This window comes from Camelus ferus, chromosome 14 (assembly GCF_009834535.1).
Source record: "Camelus ferus isolate YT-003-E chromosome 14, BCGSAC_Cfer_1.0, whole genome shotgun sequence".
In the NCBI taxonomy this organism is placed as follows: domain Eukaryota; kingdom Metazoa; phylum Chordata; class Mammalia; order Artiodactyla; family Camelidae; genus Camelus; species Camelus ferus.
Window position 1 is genome coordinate 4187598 of NC_045709.1, and position 26859 is coordinate 4214456.

Here is a 26859-nt window from a genome sequence, read left to right on the forward strand (position 1 = left end):
TCCAGGACAGAGAAAGTCTTGTGCAATCTGGACTTTTGATGCTTTTCCCCGTTTATGTTTCTTTCCCCCTTCTCTTGGGAAGCCTGCAGGATCTTCTTTTTTCCTCGGGAATCTCAAACTTTACAGCAATAGTTGCGTGGGTTTATTTTCATCTATCATGTGGGCTGTTGCGTATGCCCTTTCGCTCTTCAGTTCTGGGGAACTGGCTCGAATTATCTCTTCCGTTCTGTTTTCTCGGAATCATTAGGTAAATGTTGGACCGTCTCCACTCATCATCTCATTTTCCTGTTCCCCTTACCTCCCCCATTTTCCATCTTTTTTGGGATTCTTTTCTGCTTTCTGGGAGAATTTCTCAACTTTATTTTCCAACTCTTTTATTGCATTTTTCATTTCTTTAGCTAGACACATATAAACACACATATGTATATGTATGTATGTGTATGTGTGTATGTGTATTTGTATGACGTGGGGGAGAGGGACAGAGAACAAACAGAAGCATCCTTGAAGCTGAGTGGACTGTGTGTGTGTGCAGGGGGGTGGGGCTTGTTACTGTATCATTAGGTTGGCTGTTTTGTTGGGGGCCTCTGATATCACCGTCTTTCAGTCTTTTCTCTTCACTTTGTCGGATCCCCCAGAGAAGACTCCTCCAATGGAAAGTTGTAGTCCTGGCTGCCAGCATCAGTTGAGGAGAGCGCCTTGGGGAGCTCTCCAATAATTAAATTGATATTTGAGTGTATATATGTGTTAGTCTATATGAGCTATTCTTTTTTTTTAATAATTTTATTTTTTTAATGGAGGTACTGGGGATTGAACCCAGGACCTTGTGCATACTAAGCACACACTACTACTGAGCTATACCCTTCCCCCCTTATATGAGCTATTCTTAAGCTTAAGGCAGTGTTTCAGAGCTACTGTTAATTGAGAAAAGTAATTTTAAATGTGAAAGGGCGTAGCCCTGGAGTATACTGAAGGGCTCAGGGATTTAGCAAAAACTTTTCTCGTTGGAAAAACTACAGATTCACAGGGAACATGATTAAATGCTAAATTTTATATTACACTTAGTGCTGTAAAAGGTCTCAGTAGAAAGAAATTTGTCTGGGCCAAGATAACAAAAGGATGCTTCAGCTCTGCTTGGATATCCTCTTGTCACAAATGCGTGTTTCAAACTGACCTCAAAAAAACAGAACAAAACAAAAAACCTGAGCTCTTCATCGTCTCATCCACTCTGATCCACAGAAGGTTTGTGAGTAATTGTAAAGGTACCCAGTTCACCAGCTCTTCCCAGGCTCATTCCAACCCACAACCTCCCCATTAAGAACTTGTCCTGCATCTGCTTGAACATCACAGTGCTTGGGCAACTCACTAGTGTCTCTCCTTTTGGTAATGGTGGTACCAGTTTTCCCATTCTCTTCTCTTCTCTCCGTCCCACATGACCAAGTCTTGCTGGTTCTTCCTTGGCAATATGTCTCCAGTTTGTCCATTCAATTCCAGCATCTCAACATGTTTATTCAAGTACCTTTTATGTGCCAGGGAGCGTGCAAAGTGTTGGGGCTGAACAAGGGCCATCAAGGAGCCTGGACCCCCTCATGGATGCAGAGATGTGGACCTTGACAATATTAGGGCAGAGGTGGGACGTGGTAGGAAAGTGTTTTGCTTAGGCTCCTGTTGGCAGCATGGAGGGTTGGTGTTGAACCCACTGGGGCAGGAGGCCTGAAACAGGAGAGGGCGTTTGGGTGTAGTTTAGCGTTGCTGGCGGGGCTAAGGCTGTTTTCATTGCAGGTGAAGCAGCCCAGGTAAGCAAGGGCGAAGGCTCAAAAGATATTGAATTCATTCATTCAACAAATATTTATTGAGTGTCAACTGAGTGCCAGGCAACTGTTTCACAATTGGATGCAGCAGTGGAAAAACATATACAGATCATATATAAGTATAACTCATATGCAATCATATAAAAAGCACAAGAGTAATAAATGAATAGATTGTGCATTATGTTCGAAGGTGATAATTGCAATGGAAAACAAGAAAGCAGAGGGATGGGGGTGGGGGTCTTGAACCCTCACCTGTGGCCAAGTGATTCTCACGCTGTATTCACAGAACCCCTGGGGCTGCACAGGTGCTTCAGGGGATCAGTAAGCATTTGTTCTGAATTTATTTTTAATATATTTAGAAACATTTCAAAAACAGTACTGAGAAACAGCATGGGCAAACAAATATATATGAAGTTTTTACACATTAGATACTAATAAAGCATTAATTTGTGCCAACTACATAGTCGTGTTTGGAAAAAGGCCTGAATTTCGAAATAGTGTTGTTTGTATTATACAATTTTTGTTTGTATCATAATACACAGTTTAACCCACTTAAACCTAAAGATGAATTTACGTTAATAGATCATCTCACTTGCATAAGCATTGAGAAGCTACTGCTAAAATTATTTGAAAACCACCTGGTAGAACTCAGTGTGCCTCCCTCTTGGATTATCAGAGTTGCCTCCCCCACCTTCAGACTTTCTCATCTGATCTCTCTCTCGCGTACAATCACCAAAGTTAATTTTCTTAACACAGTGAAGCTTGTAATTAAATGCTTAAAACACAAAGCTTATTGTGGGGGAAAGCAAACCTTGATATTAGCTATAGCTCTGCCGTAAAATGCTCTCTGACCTTAAGCAAATCCCTTGTTTCTCGTCTGTAAGTACCTTCTTTGCTCTAAATTTTTACTTCCATGATTTTTCTGCCTGAGCTTTCAGTAGTCTTTATGACCCATCTCTAGTTTACCCAGCCAGTTTTCCCCTCCCCAATAATCCCTGCCCTTAGCCCATGCACTAGTTTATTCATTCTCTTTACTCCTGTCCCCTGCTTCCCCAATGCACACCCCCTTGCTGATTAATTACTCTTTGCATATGTTTATGTTTGTTTCCCCAGCCCAAACCAGCTTCTTTCTTTAGCCTATTGGTTTAAATTATGCACATTCTTTGAAAATAGTCTCCTGGAACTAACAGTTAAAGAAAAGTTCCTGGAAGAATGTTGGGAGTACCAAATGATGCAGCACTAAGGTAGACTGAGAACCGGGGACAAGCCATTTGTTTTGTCCAGCCTTGCTGCCCAGCACAGTAGCCACCAGCCATGTGTGGCTATTTTTAAATTAAAATTATTGAAAATTAAATACAATTAAAAATTCATTTTTTCATTCTCACTAGTAGATTTCAAGTGCTAAATAACCATATGTAGCTTGTTGCCCCTGGGACAGTGCAGATACAGAACATTTCCATCATTACAGGACGTTCTATTGGACAGCACTTGTCTAAAAGGTGACAGGTGATTTGAGAATTCTGTTTTAGGGACTTCTGGAGGAGAAACAGATTTGCAGGTGGTCAGAGGACATGCTTTAAAAAATGTTTTCCTTTTTACTTTTCTTTATTGAAGTACCACCAGTTTACAATGTTGTGTCAATTTCTTGTGTACAGCATAATGTTTCAGTCATACATATACATACATGTATTCCTTTTCATTATAGGTTATTGCAAGATATTGAATATAGTTCTCTGTGCTATACAGTGTAAACTTGTTTCTCTATTTTGTATATAATAGTGTCTGCAAATCTTGAATTTCCAGTTTATCCCTTCCTACCCCCTTTTCCTCGCCTGGTAACCATAAGTTTGTTTTCTATGTCTGTGAGCCTGTTCCTGTTTTGTAAATAAGTTCATTTGTGTCTTTTTTTTTTTAGATTCCACATATAAGCAATATCATGTGGTATTTTTCTTTCTCTTTCTGGCTTACTTCACTTAGAATGATGATCTACAGGTCCATCCATGTTGCTGCAAATGGCATTATTTGCTATATATATATATATATATATATATATATGCTACAACTTCTTTATCCAGTCATCTGTCGATGACATTTAGGTTGTTTCCATGTCTTGGCTATTATAAATAGTGCTTCTGTGAACTTTGGTGTGCATGTATGTATCTTTTCAGATTAGAGTTCCAGAGGAAATGCTTGAAGAAAAAAACAGAAGTGATGAGCTTAGACATTTGGTACTAGAGGATTGACAGTGGCAAGAGGGAGAGACATAGGGGAAAAGGTAATGGCCAAGTGAAAAGAGGTGTGGGGAAAAAAGCTTGTGAAAACAGAAAGACTGGATCTGTTCTAGACATTGTAGGAAGAGTAAGTAGGAAGAGGTAGACATATTGGATGTTGGGATAAACAAGTGGAACAGGCTGTTGGCATAGATTTGACTCTGTTTCAATTTTGGGTGAAGCCCCCAAAAGTCGCAAACAATAGGTGGCTATGATATCCACATTCCTAAGTAAGGTTTGTACCCCTTCACCTGCTATCTTGACGGTGTGGTCAAGAGACCAAGACGGGATGAGAAGGCAGGAGGGAAAGGATGCTTCCAATCTCACCTGGATGAGGGGCTGGAAGGAGACCACCTGACTCTCCTGACATGCTCTGTGTGGACACTGAACCTGGACTAGACGCAGTAGAGGGCAAATGCTGGAGCTCTGCCTGCCTGCCTGGCTGGCGTCGGAATGAGGAGAGGTGGCTACAGTGGGAGCCAGCTGTGCTTTCACTGATAACACGGCAGCAGAGTTTGTTTTGTGTGACCTTCGCAGTGCAGGCTGGAGGTGTGCCCACCCGTCAGATAGGAGGCGGGAAGGGTGGGCAGGAATTCTTAGTGATCACCTGGAGGAGAAGCTTTGCTTGAGCCCAAACTGGGGTGTGGCGGGGGGAGCTGCAGAAGGATGTTTCCAGAAGGAAAATCTCTACAGAACCTGTGAAGAGGCCCCTTTGAGGAGCCAGACACTGTGGCTAATAAGTTGAAGGAAGGAGCTGACGGATTCAAGAGAAGAAGGCTTTCCATTCCCGGAACAGCCCAAAATGGGAAAGGGAGAAACGTAAACTTTGAATAGAGTTTGGAGTTGGGGCTGGACATTTTTACCAAATGAAATATAATGGGTTTCATGACTAAAGGTGAGCAGACAACTTTTAATTTTTGTGAATGACTGGGAAAGCTTTGGAGCAGATTTCATCCATGACGGGGAATGGACAGGCTGCTGACTGGATTCAAGGTGCAGGGGACCAAGAACACAGTTTCTGCTGCTTGGGCTCCACGGGATCTGATTTATTTGGGGGCAGCGGCTCTACCAACTGGGGGTTTGATGGTTTGATGAGACTACCGAATGTTTAGAAAAGCTTTTATGAGATTGTGTTGAGAATTAATAAGAGGGTAGAGACCTACTCACATCCCAGAGGCCTCCCTTCCTGATAACATCACATCGGGGATTAGGCTGCAGCATATGAATTTGGAGAGGGAAATAAACATTCAGTACCTGGGAAACGGAGCATCACTGGGCACATTTTGAGGCATCACCATTGCAAGGCCAGCGGAAGGTAGGAAAGAGGGAGTCAAAACCTAGGCCATGTGTATCTAAGGGGATGACACTTAATTTGCACCCATCTCTTCTACCTGCTTTCCATTGTCCTAAACTTAGTCATGTGGCTGCATGCATGGGAGGCCAGGAAGTGGAGTTTGTAGCTGGAAGGCCAAGTACCAGGAGAAGGAAAGGATGGATTATAGTATATGATCCAGCAATCCCACTCCGGGGCATATATCCAGAGGGAACCTTAATTCAAAAAGACACTTGCCCCTCAATGTTCATAGCAGCACTATTTACAATAGCCAAGACATGGAAACAGCCTAAATATCCACAGATGACTGGATAAAGAAGCTGTGGTATATTTATACAATGGAATACTACTCAGCCATAAAAAAATAACAATACAGTGCCATTTGCAGCAACATGGATGGACATGGAAATTGTTATTCTAAGTGAAGTAAGCCAGAAAGAGAAAGAAAAATACCATATGATATCACTTGTATGTGGAATCTTAAAAAACAAAAAGACAAAAGAACTTATTTACAAATCAGAAACAGACTCACAGACACAGAAAACAAACTTATGGTTACCAGAGGGGGTAGGGAGTAGGAAGAGACAAATTGGGAGTTTGAGATTTGCAGATACTAACATATATAAAATAGATAAAAAAACAAATTTCCTCTGTATAGCACAGGGAACTATATTCAATACCTTTTAGTAGCTTATGGTGGAAAAGAATATGAAAACAAATATATGTATGTTCCTATATGACTGAAACATCGTGCTGTACACCAGAAATTGACACAACCTTGTAAACTGACTGTACTTCAATAAAAATACATTTTAAAAAAAAAGAATGGATTATGGTAGACCATTAGCTGTGTCTTTCATACAACAGTTTCTCTCTGCTCTACATGGGATTTTTCTATCCTGAGACTGTTTATTTGTTAAACAAATTTTTACTTGATGCCTAAGGCCAACAGTCGCCCGTCCTAACATTTCTGAGTTTAGCTACTTGCCATCCTCCTACCACAGGAACAACTGATGTTAGTGGTAAAGCAGTATTAGTAGCATCATTATGAAAAAATTTTTCTAAAGATGTTTTGTATAAAACAGAAACAGACTTATAGACATAGAATACAAACTTGTCGTTGCCGGGGGGAGGGGGGTGGGAAGGGACAGACTGGGAGTTCAAAATTTGTAGATACTGACAGGCATATGCAGAATAGATAAACAAGATTATACTGTATAGCACAGGGAAATATGTACAAGATCTTGTGGTAGCTCATGGTGAAAAAGAATGTGACTATGAATGTATGTATGTTCATGTGTAACTGAAAAATTGTGCTCTACGCTGAAAATTGACACAAAATTGACACAACATTGTAAACTGACTATAACTCAATAAAATAAAATTTAAAAAAAAGATGCTTTGTATACAAAAAAATACATGATCTTGGCCTTCTAAAGCAATTTGTATAATTGGGTGTGTTTGTTATGTATGTGTAGTTTTAAACTTTTATAACCTAAGGTTATACATTTGATAAAAGAAAGCAGGCATCTTTTTGGAAGTGAGTGGTAAACTTTCTCCTTCTTGTCCATTTGGACTTTGATTCTGTAGGAGGCTGCTTACTTTCCCAGTAGAAAACTATTCTTTGAATGGTCATATGCTATTGTCCTAAACTTTTATATTTACTTTTTTACATGCTATTTTCAGATTCTTTGGCTATACTTACAAACTAGTTTAGTAAGGTTTATAAATAGATGAGCAGATTATACATACTTCTTATATGCAGATAAATTAAAATGAAATTAGATGTTGTTAAAAATCCTTTCTAGAATTTTAATGATCTCCAATATACTGTCAGCTCCATGAAGGCAGACATTTTTATCTGTTTTGTTTACTGCTCTATCTCCAGTGCTTAGAATTATTCCTGACATGTAGTAGACACTCATTATTTGTTAAAGGAATGAAAAGATATATAAAATACAATATATTTCATGTGTGAATCATCTAACCTGACTTCAACTCTGCACTTAAGGAATCTGTATGTCTTAAGCATCTGAGTGAAGTAGGAAGTCTTTGGTTGCCTTACTTTCCAAGGGAAAAGCGCAGTGGGAATTTGAGTCTTCCCTGGCTTTGTTTAACCTCAGCAGATGTATGGTATATGTGTGCAGAGAATTGTGTATCATAAAGGTAACACATAATGTGATACGACCTAACATAGGCGTCAAGATGTAGGGACATGCGAATTGAAGGGAGGGAAAGGAAATGTTCCATTCCATCCCAACAGCAAAGACATCCACTTTTTTGAACACAGCTTTTCTCAGGTGGATTGGAGTTTGAGCAGGATAGCAAGAAATGAAAGAATCTGGATCCTAGAGTGACTTTTAGGGGTTAGAGAGAGAGGGTTAAATGGGTAACTTGCCCTGTTCTGTGATTTATTTTCTTCTTATATTGTAATATTTTTTTTCTGAATTCATATGCCACTGACAATATTGAAAATGAGAGAGATAAGCTTCTTAGAGTAAACATAATCTTAGCACACTGCTCTCCCCTGCCAATCCATTACCTTTTACAAATAAGGCTCTGTGAGGACTGAGCACGTGGAATCGCAAACGAGTGAGCTCTACTTGGGTGAGACATTTGGAAAGGAGGATAGTTAAAAGTGAGTCAGCGAAGAGCACAGATCCTGGGGAAAGGCATTCTGGGCCTATGGAAAGACATTTGAATATAGGTCCCAAGGTAGGAGGCTGTGTGTTTTGTTCAGCCAATGGTGGCAGGTAGACCAGAATGCCAGCAACCTAAGCTGCAGGAACGGTGAGGCTCGCACCCTTGGTGGAGGGGGCTGCGAAGACAGTGAGGATACAGTCAAAGGCCTGAAATGCAGGGGCTTTGTTTTGTTCTGTGGTTTATTTATAAACCAAGATTTTGAGCAGGGAAGTGACAGTATGAGAGCTGTTGCTTATGGAAACAATTCAGGGGTGGGAGGAGGCATATAGAGAATTAATTAGAGGAGGTTAGTTTATGTCCATATGATTTTCTCTTATGAGCAATAGGGAAGTTCGGTTGGATTGTGATGTTCAGCCGAGGCCTTCCCAGTAAAGGCAGCATCCCTGAGAGCAGAGGAGCAGCTGCGAGGACAGGCCCTCGACAGGAGGGTTCCACTTCTTGGTTTTTGTTTTGGAGACCTTGAGTGTGGTGTCTCTCTGGGCTTGGGGACACTTAGTGTGCACCTGCTGGGGGAGCCAAGACAGAAGGGCCCTGGGGTCCCTCTTTGAGCTCACAGGCCCGGAGGACAAGCAGCATTTTGTTCATATTTTCTAGCAGGGTTTTCTGTGTTTTGTCATTTTGTTATTTCCAACCTTCGGTGAAGACTTGTTTGAGTGTTCTGTCTTGCCTCCACTTTATTGTGGGGTATTAAGAGTGGAGCTGTTTTCCACACTTGGGCCAGGCTTCAAGGGGGAGCAGTCATTTCCAAATGAAGGATGAGGGCCGGGCGCAGGCAGGCTGGCTGACTCAGCTCTCGTCTCCAGCAGGAGGTTCCTGCTCCAGGGCTGGCCCTCATTTCTTCATAGGAGGTCATGGTTAAAGTCTAGGTGAGAAATAACAGAGCTACCAGAATTGGGGCACCATTTTGTAACAAGTTCATTTGTGTCATTTTTTACATTCCACATATAAGTGGTATCAGGGACACTCACAGACATAGAAAACAAATTTGTGGTCACCAAAGGGGAAAGTTGGGGGGGGGAGGATAAATTAGGAGTTTGGGATTAGCAGATACAAACTACTATATACAGAATAGACAGACAACAAGGTCCAACTATATAGCACATGAAACTATATTCAGTAGCTTGTAATAATCCATAATGAAAAAGAATATATATGTGTAACTGAATCACTATGCTGTACACCAGAAACTAACACGACATTGTAAATCACCTATACTTCAAATTAAAATCTAAGTTTCCTGGATGAGACTAATATGTTTTCAATTTTTTATACAAAGACATATATCACGTGAAATAAAATGCATTTGTTGAATTTCAGGTGGTGATAGCATCTCCACGTGGTGGTTGTCAAGTAAGCAGTTGTCAATGGAGCTGGAGTGAAAAGCTGTGAATAAATGTAGAAATTTGTTCTAGGTGTTCTGAATATATTTAGAGGATGCAATTGGAGAATAAGTTCACCCAGAGAGAGTTGGCAGGTAGGAGCTGTTTGGAAATAGCCAAGGGACAGGGACAGTCTTCTTGAAGAAGGAGGGGAAGCTCTTCAGTAAGACTGAGGAAAAGGAAAGAGACAACACGAATACATTTTTTAAAAAGAAAGTTTAAAGGAAGTTTAAAGGAGAGGAAGGCATAGATTGTAACCTGGGACATAATCAAGAGCTGATAGGAGTTTTTAACTTTTTAAGAGCAGACATGCTGGGGGAAAGGAGGGGTGGAGAGGGAACAATTAGAGATGGAAGACAGAGGGAAGAGTTCAATTCAGTTTAACAAACAAATTGTTTAAGTACCATTGAGGTGACGGGCGTGGTGCTGGGTACCAGGGATACAGAGATGAAGTAAACACGGTCCTGCCTTTGGGGAGTTGACTGCCTTACAAGGGACAGGGACAAGGATAACACAAGAACGACCCATCTGCTGAGCCCTGTGGGTTGGAAACTGTTGGAAATACTTTACCTGCAGTGATTCATTTTGTCCTCACAACACCCCTACATGTTAGTTACCATGGTTATTATTGTCTGCATTTCAAAGGACAGGAAACTCAGGCACGGAAAGGTTAGGTAATTTGCCCAACTAGTCAGCTTTATCAACTAGTCAGCTGTGGAGCCACGATTTGTCCCCAGACTGTAGCTCTGCACCCCTGTGCGTCATGTGAACAGACTGATGCCCTGCGATGCAGAGAGGGGAGTGAGAACAATGCACAGAAGTGGCTCAAAGGAGGGAAGAGGAGAGTTTTTCTGGCAAAGGATAGAGTAGGGCCGGAGGATCTCAGGGGAGGAGTAAGTGGATGACAGGGTAAAGGTGAATCCAGGTCAAGGAACACTCTGTCATCCAAAGTATGGAAGCCCTGTTTGTATTGTATGTATGTATGTGTGTGTGTGTGTGTGTGTGTTACAATTTTAGCTAGTAATTTGCACAGCCTTCATCTCTGACCTTTACTCTGCCCGTTCTAATCACAGAGGACAGTCACGTTTTATTTTATTCATTTCTGTGAGCAATTAAGGTGTTGTTTAAAAATCTACTAGAACTGAGTTATCCTTTTAGGGCTATCAGTCCTGCCAATTGAAAGCATCATTAGAGTGGAGTTTATGATTTTAAAAATAATACCTTTCTGTCTGCCTATCTGTCTGTCTGTCTGTCTGTCTGTCTGTCTATCTATCTATCTATCTATCTATCTATCTATCTATCTATCTATCTATCTATCTATTTTTCTCACTATCTGTCTTCCAACCTACTCACCTACTTACCTACCTACCTATCAGTGAATTCAGAGAACTGGCAGAAATCTAACTGAGAATTTCCTGTGCAGTTGGGACCCAGATAATCTCTGAGGAAGAACCAGTGAATTTCAGAAGCAGGTTATTGAAGATACAATTGAAATTCCAGAAAATAGGCAGACATTTTGCACAGAATGGTTAGTAGCCCTTTCTGAGATAAGCATGTGTGGTAAAGATAGGATTTGTGGTTAGATGTGGCCAGATCCTGAGGGTCACCCCATTTCCCATCCCATCTGTGACCATCTGGACCCTATGACCACTGACCCTGCTCCTGCCGTCTAGGATTGTGAACACGAGGGAGCAGTCTTGTGAGACCTGAGCATAAAGTGAGGTCGTTTGTTATGGACAGTAGTTCCTAGCTAAAAAAAATTAAAAATAACCGTAATGTTTTGTAGTTTATTTGAAGCCACATCAAAATGCCCCTGCATCAAAACAGTTGTATTATTTTGGCCGAGAGGGAAAGTGGTTACATCAGAATGTCCTGTGTAGGCAAAGAGATTATTCTTGGAAGTGAATAGAGGTGTTTGATAAAGGAAGTAGTGAATTCAGAATAAGAAGGGTAGATTTTTTTCCCCCTTTACAGCAGACTGGTTATGTGCCACTCACGGATCTTGCCAGGCAAGGGTTGGTCTAACTCTGACAAAAGGCCATCTCTGTTCCAGGCTCTGAAAGAAGAGACTGGGCATTGAATGTAACACCACTACCACCGTGTGGTAATATGTTGTAGTTCAGGGTGTTTCAGGAAAAAAGTGTATCTGATGTGGATACAGCGTGGATGGTTTGTATCTTCTCCTTCAAGAGTCTTAATAGCAGTTTATAAAATCGTATGTTTTTCTCTTTAATATTAATCAGAAAAATATATTTAGGAACCCCTAAAGAGGAAACATATTAAAAATGGAGAGAAAGCTTAGTTTTAGGAATCAACAAATAAAACTTCATAAAATAACTGCAGGCTCAGGAAGGTAATTATATATATAGCTTTTCTCAAGAAAATTATAAACCAGTATAAGGGACAAAGTACTCCAGTGATCATTAGATGGCTTCTTGATATAGGGGGTAATTAGAATATGTTGGATGACAGTCCATTATTTTGCTTTAGAATGCATTAACTAAAAATAGAATACGGGGTTGGGTATAGCTCAGTGTTAGAGCACATGCTTAGCATGCAGGAGGTCCTGGGTTCAATCCTCAGTACCTCCATTAAATAAATAAATAAACCTAATTACCTCCCCTCCCCCAAAAGTTAGAAATAAGAAAATACAAACAGAATGCATTCTGAATATAAATGACCCCAGATTAGAGTTTCTAGGATTTCAAACACAATGATGAAGATGGTTTGAATCTATGCAGAGGTTTCAGAACTCCTCACTAGGCCTGGGGAGGCTGTGGCTTCTTCATTACGTCTCCCTGTGCACACGTGGTCCCCATTTCTTGAGGACCCGCCCTGAGCACGCCCCAGGGTTTGTGCAGGCTGCAGCATGGCTGGCTTATATTTGACAGATTGAAGTTTTTCCTTTTTTGGACAAGGAAGTGGTTCTCAGAGTTGGGGTGGAAAGCCGTCTCTGCCACTGGGTTGAACACAGCAGGATGAAAAATTTCAGAGCCCTGTACAGACCCTTTTTAGAGTTTTGCGCTTCACTTGACTTACCAACCTCTTGTGTGCACAGTACCAGAGGGTGTATGCTGGCAGTGTAGGGTGAATGACCGGACTACCCTCTCCTCCCAACCTGTACATCCCAGACTACCTGAGTACAGGTGTGTGTGCGTGTGTGAATACGTGGCTTATATGCATATGTCTGTCACATGTAAAGCTCAACTTGATACTGACCCAGGTCCTTGGACTCCGTAATCTACAGAAGTTTTTGAGGCCAGACGAGGAACTCAGGCAAGGCTTTATTGGGCCTCCATGAAGGAGCGAAAACAAGTAACAGGTGCCCTGCCCCTCCCTGACAGGGGATGAGCTGGTTCCTTAAGTGGGGTGAGGGTGGGGGCAGATTGGTAGGTTGGCCAGAGGGTGGCTTAGGTAGTCTGCCCACCCCTTGGTGGCTGTGTGTGCGGCGAATCACGCACAGTCCCCTGCTTTTGCTCCTGGCACCTCAAAAGTGGCAGCTGGGTTTTGGCCCTCTTGTATCTTATTGTTCATAATTTGCCTCGGCTGCTACTGCGCATGCATGCGATTATTTTTAGTCCCTTGTAGTTTCTTTGTATTTTGTTGCTCAGAGATGTTTGTCCAGGTTCAAGCACTGCAGTAAAGCATCCCGGGTCCCAGCCTATCTCAAACAATTCCGTCTGGAAAATTTTTATAAAATACAATATTTGTAGTTTTTCTGAGGATACAGATAAAACGATTTCACAAACTTCTAGAATATTAAATGCCAAGATTTTATTGCATGAATATGAAATATCACTGTATTAAATGCAGATCAGCATTTTGCCTCAGTTTTTGAACTATATTTCACAGAGCTGTCGATTCCTCAGAGGTGGTCCAGAATGGGGAGACTGAGCTGGTCAGGTTCTCAATCACCTGTTCAAAGCGCAGAGTCTTATATCCTGATACATAAAATTGCTTGGGGACACCTGCTTCAAGTGGCAGTTTGAAGAAAGGGAAATGTTTGTAATGTTGTCAGTAACAAAGGGCCTGCATCACCTTATTGCATTAACATTAAATACTGGTTCTGGAAACACCCTATGTCCACTCTTCTGTCAGCTGGGATCTCCCTCTCGGGCTCCTGACTGAAACACCCTCCTCCCCGTTCCCACTGCGGTTCCTCTACCAGCATTCACTGTCCTGGCAAGGTCTGGAGGGTGCCAGCCTGGGTTTGGGGTGCTGGTGCAGGCTGGTGACATTACTGGGGAAGCTGGTGGGATAAGCGGGCTCCCCTCCTCCAGCCACCCCTCCCCCTATATCCCATCACATGGTCATGTCCAGTGCAGATCCCCACCTGTCATCTCCTCACCCAGAGGTCTGATTCTAGTCTTCTTCTGCAAACCAAATTTTTTTCTCTGAATGAGAGTTGAGTACAGTCTGCTTTCTTGTGGGCAGCTGGCTCTCCAGAGGAGGAAGGGAAGAGCTTGAATGAGAATGCTCAGTTATTAGCCCCAAATGACACCCCCACCTCCGCTGGAGCAGAGCCAGTGAGGGTGGGGAGAGGGCAGGAGTGACCTATTAATGGGTCTCCATACACAGAGAGAGAAACATTTTGAATATAGAGATGCCATACTTCCTGTGCCCTACTTGAGACCTATTGAATCGAAAGCTCTCAGATGAACTGAAGCTGTTCATGTCTATAAAGTTTTCTCTGTGATTCAGATAATCAGCCACATTTTGGAACAACTGGTGTGTTTGATAGAGCCTAATGTGATGTGTGTATACTTATAATAAAGAAGCTTACATTTATTTTTAAGAAAGGAGGAAATTCATTGTGAGACAAAATTCCAAAGGAGAAAGAAGGAAACAGGGCACAAAGCCAAAAGGGTCTGGAATCAAGAGGGACTGAGGGAAATTTTGGAGGCTGATAGAAAACCAAGCTTTTAAGCAATTTAATATGTGACTGATAAAAGAGGTTGCCAGACTGAATGAGAATGAGATCGAATGGCTTAACTTCCAAAGTCATGACAGGTGCAGGCATCATTCAATGTAGGTTCTGGCATGTTTGTGGAGAAAAAATAGTTCTTGTTTTAGAATCTCACAAAAATGACTAGAAGAGCTAATAAAAGAAAAAAACGATGTTATAATGGAAGACACATGCATTAAGGTGCACACTTGTGATGAAGATAAACTTTAATTTTAGAGATATAGGGTAGAATTCGGATCTGCGTGGTTTGTGTTTGACCTTTCTAGCCAAATTACGTAAATTCAACAGTTGGCCAAAATATGGAAGGACAGAAAATTGATTGCAAATAATCATTGGTTTATACATTCTATAGATATACCTGCCTGGAGACCACCCAAATATAGTAGTAAGGGATGGGATGGATGGCGTCCCTTAATAATGATGAAATGGCAGTGAATAAAGGCAGAAATGGTTTTCAATTTTGGGGAAAAAAAAAACCCAAGAGAATAGTCAGCAGCTAAATGCTTAAATTTGCTGCAGGGACATTTGCAGCCATAAAGAGGTGACCACAGTCAGCCCCTCTGGATCCAGTTTTCAGAATGCTGTTGCGTTTCCTTTCCGGGCTCTCCATTAAATGCTCTTAAGATGATATACAGTTCCAGCTTCCCCTGAAGGACATTTCAGCTGCTTTGTTTGAATGTCAGTCTTCACTTCATTTATTCATTTGTGCAATAAAGCGCTATTGTCCGTGCTAAAAGCCGTGATGAGTGCCGGGACTTGAGTGGTGAATAAGATGGGCCTGACCCTGCTCTCATCCTTCTCTCAGGCTACGCGGGGAGATAGAGCAGTTTGAGGCTAACTGAATTTTGAAGAGCCAGTGATACCTGAGTGGAGTTATCCAACAGGAATTGTCATTTTCTGATTTGTGCTGGTAAAAAAGACTGATGTTCTAAGAAGTAAAATAGTAATATTATATAGCATTTATAAACTCTGCTCCATTATTTATTTATTTAATCAATTATTTGTATTATTATTAATTATTATTAAATATATAAATACATTATCAATACATTAAATATATTATTTAATACAATCTCATGATTGACTTCTTTTAATGTTTAGAAAGCTTTATACATTTGGGGACTGTATACTTTATGTAATTAAACTGGTCTTTGTGGGGAAACTTCAGCTCATAGACTTTATTACTTATTTGCAGTCACAAATCTAGTAAATGGGGCCAGAAATGCAACTCAATCCAGGGCTCGTTTTAGGAGTCAGGTCTGTTTCTTTTAGACTTTCTCCCAGTATATTGACTTGCTGGAAAGAAAAATGGAAGTATCTTTCTCCATTGAATTCCTCCGGCTTTTATCAGAGAAAAAAGTGTTTTAATCCTTTTCATTTCTTACTTTTTGTTCCCTAATTATTGAATAAGTTGATTGACATATAGTAATTATTTTCTTAGTATCAAGTACGTGGTTCTATGTAGGATGGAAAAGTAAATAGGATACAGGAGAGAGACATGAGTTTAAAAAAAAATTGCTATACAACGTGATTGATGTTGTATGTTATGTCTGAGCCTGGTGCTGTGGGTGGACCTAGGATATGCTGGTGGCCTGAGCCCTGAAGGGTGATAGGATGGGGTGGGGGGTTTATAAGAAGCAGCAGAGGAAAATATTATGGGTAGAAGGAAGAGCTCGTGAAAAAGTTTGGACACAGGGAAGCATGGAGGATTTGAGGATCAGCAATAATTAAGGAACAAAAAGGACTTCTCTTTCACTCTACTGGTAGGTGACTTTAGGAAACTGCTGAAAATGAAGCTGTGAAAGAAGGTGGATCACTTAGGGAAGGAAGAGTCTGTGCCCAGTTCACAAATTTGGGATTACATGGTGGGCGATAGGAAAACCCTGAACATATTAAACCAGAGTTTGGCGGGATCAAAACTTTTTCACAGATGATTCTGTCCACAGTGGGGAAAAACTGATAGCACAGAGAACATGTAGGGAACTGTTGAGTTCAAGGGAGTGGGAGGAGCTTGAACTAAGGCAGGAGAAGTGAAAAGGGATGGATTGAAAAGATGAGATCTGTTCTATAGTAAATAATGCTGATCGTGGGGACTGATGTTACTGATGATCATATCCGGTTGGTCATACCACATTTTTAAAGAATTATGTATTCTTTCATAGCCATTCTTTCACATATCACAGTACCACATAGTGACATACAGGTATTGTTTCCACTTTAGAGATTAAAGTCTGTAACACTAAAGAGGCTTACCATCAAAGGTCAAAGAGACTCATGATGTTAGAGGTTCTGTACAGGTACCCAGCAGGGCATCGACAGCTTTCCTGGAGCTTATATAACAAAGGGGCAAAGAAAGATAGGAGACCAAGAATAATCCTCTGTTTGAGAGGAGGGCGCAGACATAGAGTTAAAAGAGATAGGAAAGAAATGATTACATACAGAACGTAGAGTGGTGGGAATTCTCTTGGCCCTTGTCTTAGTCTGTTGAGGCTGCTATAACAAAAATGCCAGAGACTGGGTGACTTAAACAACCAATATTTATTTCTCTCAGCTCCGGAGACTTAGAAGTCTAAGATCAACACACCAGCAGATTTGGTGTCTGGTGAGGCCTCACTCCCTGGTCCGTAGATAGCCAGCTTCTAGCTGTGTGCTCATGTGGTGCAAAGGTCAAGATTGTTCTCTGGCGTCTCGTTTATAAGGGCATTAATTCTATCCATGTGGGCTCCACCCTCATGACCTAATCTCCTCCCAAAGGCCCTACCGCCTAGTATCATCAAACTGGGGGTTAGGATTTCCCCCATTTAGTCCATAGCAATCCACCTCTCACATCACAACAAATTCCATTTCCATTCTCTAGAAGAGAAGTTAAGGGGTCATGTTGGGACAAGGCCAAGAGAAGCTTGAGATTCTTTTGGAATTTTTGAAGGCTTCTGTGAAAGATGAGTCACCACTGAGATTTCCACTTCCCCACATCAGGCTCCTCACCACACCTATCTGATGTCCCCAAAGAGGCCAACCTATGAAGGTGTACGTTTATCAGATAAATCAGGCAGTAGTGATTTTTCAAACATTCTTGGCTTTGCAGAAAGGCTCACTGACTGGCTCCTTGTAGAGTTGCTCTCTCCTCACAACATGAAGGCAGCATTCCACCTAAGCACCTTCAACTTGTGACACAGAGGTGTTTCTGAAATGTTAGGTGAAACCCTAGGGCCCTCGTGTGTATATTTTATTTAAAAGAGAAATCATTTTTGTTTGCGTTTAGCAAGGGTGTGAAATGAGCAATTCTGTAGCTTTAAGACACTGGCCTGCAGACAGTCCCAGCAAGCCAGATAGAAAAGCAATCTGAAAACTTGTAAAGCTTATTTTATTGAAACAATCTTTTTGAAGGCCAAATTCATTTAACTTTCTGTTTTCAATATTTGGAGCCTGAGTTATTGGATTACAGTTGGGGGCTATATGGCTTTACTGATTTTTTTCATGACGGTCAGTTAGTACTGAACTAATTTTTGCCAGATTATAACTAAATGGCAGTTAAATGCAAATGTTTCTAAGCCCTTTTTTGAAGGAACGTTTATCCCTTATCCCAGAGATTGTGAACAAAATAAAATGAAAATCTAACACTTATTTTTAATAGATTGTTAAGAATAACTCTCTGATCATAACAATTTCTTATGTCTGTTACTAAATTCAATTTGTTCTTCTAGTTGAACATTAATATTGAATGAAGTAAATAATATCTAATATTGTGATTTTTAAAGAATGACTTGGTTCTTCACTTAGTTTATTCATTGTTTTGAGATTTTTCAATCCACATCGTTTTTCTCTGAACTGCGCTTTGCTTCTGTGATTATGTTTGCTAGGGCTGTTGCAAATCATTTTTGTTTTGCTCCTTTTTTTATGAGAAGTGTTTGTTTAATCAGCCTATGTAAACAGAAGTTTATTTTGAGGATTAACTTTCATGTGAATCACTGCCTCCTAGTTAAGTCTTTTTAATCACAGCTCTTAGAGGAAAGCAAGCTACTTTAGATGTGCCTTTCATTTTCCTTCTTCAAGAATTTGAAATGAACTGTTTGTATATTATAACATGGAGGAGTTTGTAAATGCACGAAGACAAGGGCTGTATCTTACACGTCTCTGTATTCTCCTCGGCCTCACACATTGCAGATTAATCCACGTTGCATGATTTCAAGAACGTAAGGTTACATAGAAAAACAGATAAAAATTATTTGTTTTCAAAGTGACTATGTAGGGAACATCTTTACATTAGCAATATTCTGAAAATCAGAATAAACAGACATTTCCTGTCCCTCTGTCTCTCCCCAACCCCTCACCCAGGGGGTACACCAATATATATTCTTTGCATTATTATCTGCTGTTTTATAAAACATGATGAAGAGAAGCAGGCTCAGACCTGCTGAATGCTGGAAACCATAAAATCACTTACAGCCACAATTTCCTGTTTTCTAGTTCTTTCCTTATTATAAAGGACGAAGTTATATGCCAGTTTATACTTTAAAAGTTGTTCAGTTTAAGATTTACAGAGGCCTTAAGATAGCAGCTAATGTGTTAGTTGGTGATGTTATTAAAATAACATAGGATACAGTCTTTGCTCTCTGAAGGTCACAGCCTGGTAGGACCACAAACATGCCATTCAGTTGTCACAGGGGCTGTTATACAGGTAGGAGGAGGCATTCGAGGGGCAAAGGTGGGAGTGTTGGCTTCCTCCTAGGGGCTGGGAAAGCCTTCCTGGGACAATGGCCCTGGATCAGAGTTGAAATGATTGGGAGCTTTCAAGACAGGCAATTGAGGAGAGGACATTCAGGTCAGAAAAGGAGCAGGCAGTGAGGCTGGAGAGTGTTTCTCAGGGGTCTTCTCTGCTGCGTATAGAAGCTCGGACTTTACTGCAGGCCAAAGAGAGCTAATGAAGGACTTTAAGCCGTGGCATAATATAATCAGGTTCTCATTTTAGAAAAAGACTCTAATAAATTACCATGTGGAGGATGAAATACTAGGTCATTTATGCTTTCTTAAAACAGTGCTTTTAGAACATAAACAGACTAACATTTATTTTCTTCCGCATTGCCTTAAACAAAACTTTACAAAAATCTCAATACACCCACATTTTTCATTTGAATTGCCAAAAGATTTGTTCTTTGGATGAGTTACATTTCTATAGCCTTTCAAGAATTTGTATTTGGGTTTAAGAATAAAGACTTTCTCCCCTGAGTAACATCGGATGCTGCAGAAGCGCGGCTCACCACTAACTCTTCCATGTTAAGACCCCTTTCTCTCCCAATCTTCTGCATCTGGTTGCCCAAGGCAAATGCTCACTCTTTCCCTTGGTTCTTTTCTCTCTCTTGCCCTTCACGTCAGCAGGGTTGGTAGATTCTGCCTCCAAAATAACACTTCCAATTCCTCTACTTTGTTTTTTAAGGCAATCTGAATTTTTTTAACCCCATGAATAGGGACTGCAAAAAAAAAAAGTGGATTATTCTACTCTACTCGCCAAGAGACTAGGTCTCAAAAATATGGAACGCTTCACGAATTTGCGTGTCATCCTTATGCAGGGGCCATGCTAATTTTCTCTGTATTGTTCCAATTTTAGTATATGTGCTGCCGGAGCGAGCGCTCAAATTCCTCTGCTTCCGTCTGTCTCCGTGATGCTGCAAACTTTGTTCCATCTTCCCTGGTCTCTCCCTGGGACTTCTGCAGCAGCCTCCTAATTGGTCCTCCACTTCCTTTCTCACCCATTTCCCCATTCTCACTCTCCTGCTTCAAACATTTCACTGGCTTTTTGCACTTAGAATAAATAGCAAACTCCCCTTCGTGGCCAACGTCTCCCAGCTCTTGTCTCCCTTAAACTCATCTCTTGACACTCTCCTTCTCCAGCTGTTATTTGCCCCCACCGTGGCCTGCAGACACTTATCACGTCTTCCAAGAAGCTCTTATAATTTGGTGTCTGGCAAATACTCCCTGGACTTAATAGCATAATGATATCATAATCATAACACTTTCTGCCATTTATTGAATATTTTCTGTAACCCGGATAGTGTGCTAAGTGCTCTCCAGGCATTATCTTATAATTAAATTAGATGCAACAAGCTTGTGAAGTTGGCATCATTATTCCCGTATTTTAGGAGAGGGAAACTGGGACACAGAGAGCTGAAGCAACATGCCCAGGTTTATATTGTTAGTGTGTAGTGGAGCGTGTAGTTCAAGCCTGGCTTGCAGTCTGTCTGTCTGACTCTAAATCGGGCTCTTCAGTACTGAAGTTTCAACAGTGTTTTGTTATCGTTAAATCTGAATGCTCTCACCATTCCTGGAGGACAGTCTGAGAGTAAGCCCTAGGGGAATCTTTGAATGAAATGAAAGTAAACATTAATATGACCTAACTACTATACTGGCAACAACAAACATTTCTTAGAATTTTATGTCTTATTGATAATAAAAGACAGTATAGTGTAAAAGTTGGGAACAAACTCTGGAGTCAAATAAACATGGATTTAATCTCAGCATCTGCTATACATTCATACCGATCTCAATATCATATGTGCCAGAAAATGTTCTAGGTACTTGGGACACATCAGCGTGCAATCCAGTGGGATGGATTTAAAATTTTGGTTCTAGCAGCTGTTTTTGTCTTGAAGGCTCATGATAGCGTTACTGCTCGTTTATGAATTCAGGATAAATGTGACCCACCTTGGACCCCATCCCAAGGAAATTTGTTTGAGTCAGTCCCGTGACATATTTCCTAAGGACAGTCTCATAGAAAGGCTATGAGTTTAGTTTGCTATAAATGAAGTTTCCTTCCTTCTTCCTTTCTTCTTTCTTTCCAATTAAAATGAAACGTCAAATTTAACTTTATTGGATGTAATAAACTCAGAAATCTTATATTCTAATAGGGGTAGCATAGTAACATAATAAGTAAGTAAATTACATTATACATTGGAAGATGGGAAATACTTTGTGTAGGGGAGTAAATAAGACCAGGATGGGGGAAAATATGGAGAGCGTGTTACAGTGTTAAATGGGAGGTCAGCGGGGTGGGTCTCACCGAGAAGGTCAGAGACGTGAAGGGGGTGAAGGAGTTGGTCAGGTAAGATATCTGGAGGAAAAGCAGTCCAGGAGGAGAGAGTAGATAGTGTCCAGTCCTTAGGGACGAGCATGCATGTCCACTTAAAAGCAAAGCACCATTGTGGTTGGAGAGGACTAAGTGAGGGAGAGTCTAGGTGAATCCAGAGAGGTTTTAAGGATGTTGCTGGTGGCGATGAAATGAACTTGTATAAATAAAGTGCTTAGCACAGGGTCTAACCCAGAGTCACAGAGCCCCTGCCCACCTCTTCCAGCCACATCTCCTGCTGCTCCTCCTTGCAAGCCCTACCCTATGTTTATAACCAAAAACTCTGTGAAGGTTTCCCAAATATCCATGCTACTTCAAACCTTCCTACTTTTACACACACCTAAAATACCCTTCTCCCACCCTTTGTCATTCTGATAAACTCCGTGAAGACCCATCTAAGGCTCTCCTCTGGGAGGACATCTTTGACTCTCTCTGAAGCAGAGCTGATGTTTCCTTCTTTGGATCACCATGCACCTTGCTTTGAATATGTTTGTTACAGTAACTCACAGCTAACGATAACTGAAACTTAATGAGCACTTACTATGTGCCATGCAATAAATCCTTAACATGTTTTAAAAATTTATTCCTTACAACCGCCCTACAAGGTCTGTCCTGTTGTCATCCCCATTTTATAGATAAATAAATAAAGGCATGAAGAAGTTTATTGACTTGCCTAAGATCATCTAGCTACTAAGTGGTGGCACCAGGAGTTGAGCACAAGGTTTCTGGTCCAGAGCTCATGCCTTAACCATTACACTCTACTGCACCTCCATCCTTTCCACCATTTATTGAGTTCTTACTATATATAAGTATACATGTACTTGTATATGGACAGAAACTCATCACACTGTATTGAATGTATTAGTTTGTATGCATGTGTCTTCCATACTATTTGTGACTCCTTTGAAAGCAAGGAACCATGTCAGATTCACCTTTGCTCTTTGGGGCTTTGCACATGTGTTCCCTTGTTTGAATGGTGAGAATAAAATATTCTCTCATGTAATTTGCAAGACATGAGAAATAATATTCAAAATGTTAATGATGTTATGTCATTAATTCTGAATTTTATTTGGTTTTGAATTTCATTTTAATCATGTCATTGTGCTTCTGCTTCTCCCTAGACCAGTATTAAAGAGGGACAGCTGTTGAAGCAAACCAGTTCTTTCCAAAGGTGGAAAAAGCGATACTTCAAACTTCGAGGTCGTACACTTTATTATGCAAAGGACTCAAAGGTAATTTGAGAGAACACTAGTTGCAAGCACTGGAGGGCTGTAGATGGAATTGAAAAATTGGTTCCACAAGCTGTTTTTGTTTGGGGGCTCACTATAGCATCATTGCTTTTATATGAATTCTGTAAAAATGTGATCCATCTTGGACCAAATCCCATAGGAGTCTATTTGAGTCAATTTCATGTCATGTTCCCTAAGGACAATCCTATAGGAAGTGTAGTTTGCTTTCTTTCCTTTTTTTTTTTCTTCCAATTAAGATGAAAAGTTGAAGGTAACTTTATTAGAGATAATAAACTCAAAATTTGGATTCCCCCTTTCTTGCTACTTTTTACCTCATAAATCTTTTCATGAACATGAAAGAGAGAATTGCTAAGAATTCATACTCTGGATTCAGGCAAGAGTTCATATTCCAATTCTAGCACATTCCAGTGGAGTGTCTGTGGGCAGTGTGTGTTGCTGAGAGGAAGCTTAAATGAAATAATGTACATGAAATACTTACACGGTACCTGGCACAAAGCAATCACTCAATTATGCTAGCAGTTGGAAATAAAAATCATAGTGAAATAAAAATCAAGGCTTAAAATAATTTTTATATAACAGTTGAATGAAATAAGAATGATGTTGCTTTGAAAGAAAAAAACTGTAATGGCAAACCTCCACTTAAAACTAATATTTTGCTATTCCTTCAAAAATCAACATTAAGGTGGGTGCCCCCAGCTGGCACTGGAGCCCCTCCAAAATGGCCCCCTGCCCTGTCACACTTGATGGACAGGCCAACACTGGTGTCTCCCCTAAGTGGCTCCCACCCCAGGGGTTGGCCTCGCACACCAGAGCAGACACAACAGTTGCAACTGGGCTTTGCAGCCAGCCATACTAGGTCCAACCCTGCATACGAGCATATCCTTAGCAAGTGCGGCCCAACCACAACAGGAGGACACATGCAGCCGACAAAGGGAACATTCTTAGAACATCCGTCTCTGATAACCAGGGAAGACCAAGCTGTTGGGCCCCACATTATACCTTCTACACGAAACCACTCTTTCAAGACTGGGAGACATAACTTATCTATCTAATATATGTAAACAAACACAGAAAGTTAGACAAAATGAAGAAACAAAGGAATATGTTCCAACTGGAGGGACAAGACAAACCCTCAGAAATAGACTGAATGAAATGGAGATAAGCAACCTTCCAGATAAGGAGTTCAAAGTAATGGTCATAAAGATGCACACTGAACTCAGGAGAAGAATAGAACAGTGAGAATTTCAACAAAGAGAAACCAAAAGAATAGAATAATGGAAATTAAAAATGCACTAGAGGAAACCAACAGCAGATTAGATGACGCAGAAGAAAAGGACCACTGATCAAGAAGACAAGTTAGTGGAAATCACCCAATTGAATAGCAAAAAGGAAAAACAAACAAACAAACAAAAAATGGAGCTAGTTTAAGGGACCTCTTGGGCAACATCAAATGTACTAACATTCACATTATAGGGGTCCTAGAAGGGGAAGAGAGAGTGAAAAGGACAGAAAACCAATTTCAAGAAACAATGACTAAAAACTTTTCTAACCTGGAGAAGGATACAGACATCCAGATTCAGGAATCACAGAGAAACCCAAACAAGGTGAACCCAAAGAGACCCACACCAAGTCACATTATAATTAAAATGCCAAAATGTTAAGAGAAAGAGAGAATCTAAATGCAGCAAGAGAAAAACTAGTTACATACATAGGTGCCCCCATAAGATTGTCAGCTGACTTTTCAGCAGAAATTTTATAGGCCAGAAGGGAGTGGCACAACATATTCAAAGTACTGAAAGAAAAAAAACTGACAACCAAGAGTATCCTACCCAGCAAGATTATCATTAAGAATTGAAAGAGAGATAGAGTTTCCCAGACAAGCAAAAGCTTTAGAAATTCATCACCCCTAAACCAATCTTACAAGGAATGTTAAAAGGATTTCTTTAAACAAAGAAGAAAAAAAATTATAACTAGAAATATGAAAATTATGAAAGAAAAAATTTCACCAGTAAAGGTGAAAAAGGTAGTGGATCAACCACCTGTATAGCTAGTATGGAGGTTAAAAGGCAAAACTAGTAAAGCCATATATATCTACAATAATTGGTGAAGGAATATGCAAAATAAGATAGCATCAAAAATGTAAAATGGGGAGGGTGGACTAAAACTGTAGGGCTTTTTTAGAACATGCTCAAACTTAAGCATCCACATAAAATAGACTGCTGTATACAGAGACTGTTATGTAAGAGCCTCATGGTAACCACAAACCCAAAACTGATAATAAATAACAAACAATAAAGAGAAAGGAATAGAAACATAATACTAAAGAAAGTCATCAAATCACAAGGGAAGAGAGCAAAAAAAGCAGAAAGGAACAGAGAAGAATTACAAAAATAACCAGAAAACAATTAACAAAATGGCAATAAGTACATATTTATCAATAATTACTTTAAATGTAAATGGACTAAATGCTCCAATCAAAAAACATAGGGTGGCTGAATAGATACAAAAACAAAGCCCATGTATATATATGCTGCCTATACAAGACTTGCTTCAGATCTAAAGACACACACAAACTGAAAGTGAGGGGATGGAAAAGAGATTCCATGCAAATAGAAATGAAAAGAAACCTAGGGTAGCAATACTTATATCAGACAAAATAGTTGATTTTTTTTTTAAGGAAAAAGCATTTCAATTTTATCATTAGTTAAAGAAATGCAAATTGAACAATAATAAAATGTCAGTCTGCCCCTTTCATATTGCCAAGGGACTGAAAACATCTTAAGGCAAAATAGACTTTAAAACAAAGACTATAATAAGAAACAAAGAAGGGCATTACCTAATGATAAAAGGATCGATCCAACAAGAAGGTATAACACTAGTAAATAAATATACACCTAACCTAGGAGCACCTGAGTACATAAAACATATATTAACAGACATAAAGGGAGAAACTGACAGTAATACAATAATAGTAGAGGATTTTAATACCCTGTTTGCATCAATGGATTGATCATCCAGACAGAAAATCAATCAGGAAACACTGGTCTTAAACGACACATTAGAGTAGGTGGGATTTAATAATATATATAGGACACTCCACCACAAACAGCAGAATACACATTCTTTCCAAGTGCACATGGAACGTTCTCCAGGATAGATCATATATTAGGCCACAAAACAAAGCTCAATAAATTTGAAAAGATTGAAATCATATCAAGCATCTTTTCTGGCTACAATGATGTGAGACTAGAAATTAACCACAAGAAAAAACTAGAAAAAATACAAACACATGGAGTCTAAACAAGAAGGTGTTTAACAGCCAATGGGTCGTTAAAAAAATCAAAGAGGATATTTAAAAAATACCTTGAGACAAATTAAAATGGAAACACAATGTTCCAAAATCTATGCGACTCAACGAAGGCAATTTTAAGGGGAAATTTGATACAGGCCTACCTCAGGAAACAAGAAAAGTCTCAAATAAACAATCTAATCTTATACCTAAAGGAACTAGAAAAAAGAAGAAGAAACAAGTCCAAAGTTAGTAGAAGGAAGGAAAGATAAAGTTCAGAGTGGAATGAAAGGAAACAGGGACTTTACAAAAAAAGAAAAGATCAGTGAAAGTAAGAGCAGGTTCTTGAAAGATAAATAAAAGCAATAAACCTTTATCACGACTCATCAAGAAAAAAAGGGAGCCAAATAAATAAATAAAGTCAGAAATGAAAGAGAAGTTATAGCCAACATCACAGACAAAAGATCATAAGAAGTTACTACGAAAATTATATACCAACAAATTGGACAGCCTAGAAGAATTGGATCAATTTCTCAAAACATACAATCTTCCAAGACTGAATCACAAAGACAGAAAATCTGAACAACCCAATTACTAGTAATGAAAATAATAGGATATTAGCCATAAAAAAAGATTGAAATCTTGCCTTTTGTGACAACATGGATGGACAAAGAGGGTATTATGCTGAGTGAAATAAGTCAGAGAAAGAAAGACAAAATACATGCATTCTCACTTATATGT

General features: G+C 40.0%; 1 protein-coding gene and 1 non-coding gene across 12 annotated transcripts in view; one reads left to right on the forward strand and one right to left on the reverse strand.

The window, feature by feature from the left end:
• The window catches only part of DGKH (diacylglycerol kinase eta), a 150794-nt gene that overhangs the window by 37392 nt on the left and 86543 nt on the right, over window positions 1-26859 (forward strand). For all 11 annotated transcript variants that reach the window (XM_032496067.1, XM_032496068.1, XM_032496064.1 and 8 more), the window contains exon 3: window positions 22701-22811. In XM_032496067.1, coding sequence (XP_032351958.1) covers window positions 22701-22811 — 111 coding nt within the window. The remainder of the gene's footprint in view (window positions 1-22700; window positions 22812-26859) is intronic.
• On the reverse strand, window positions 19982-20088 carry LOC116668757. The gene has a single exon (XR_004325996.1). It is a non-coding gene; the product is annotated as a U6 spliceosomal RNA (small nuclear RNA).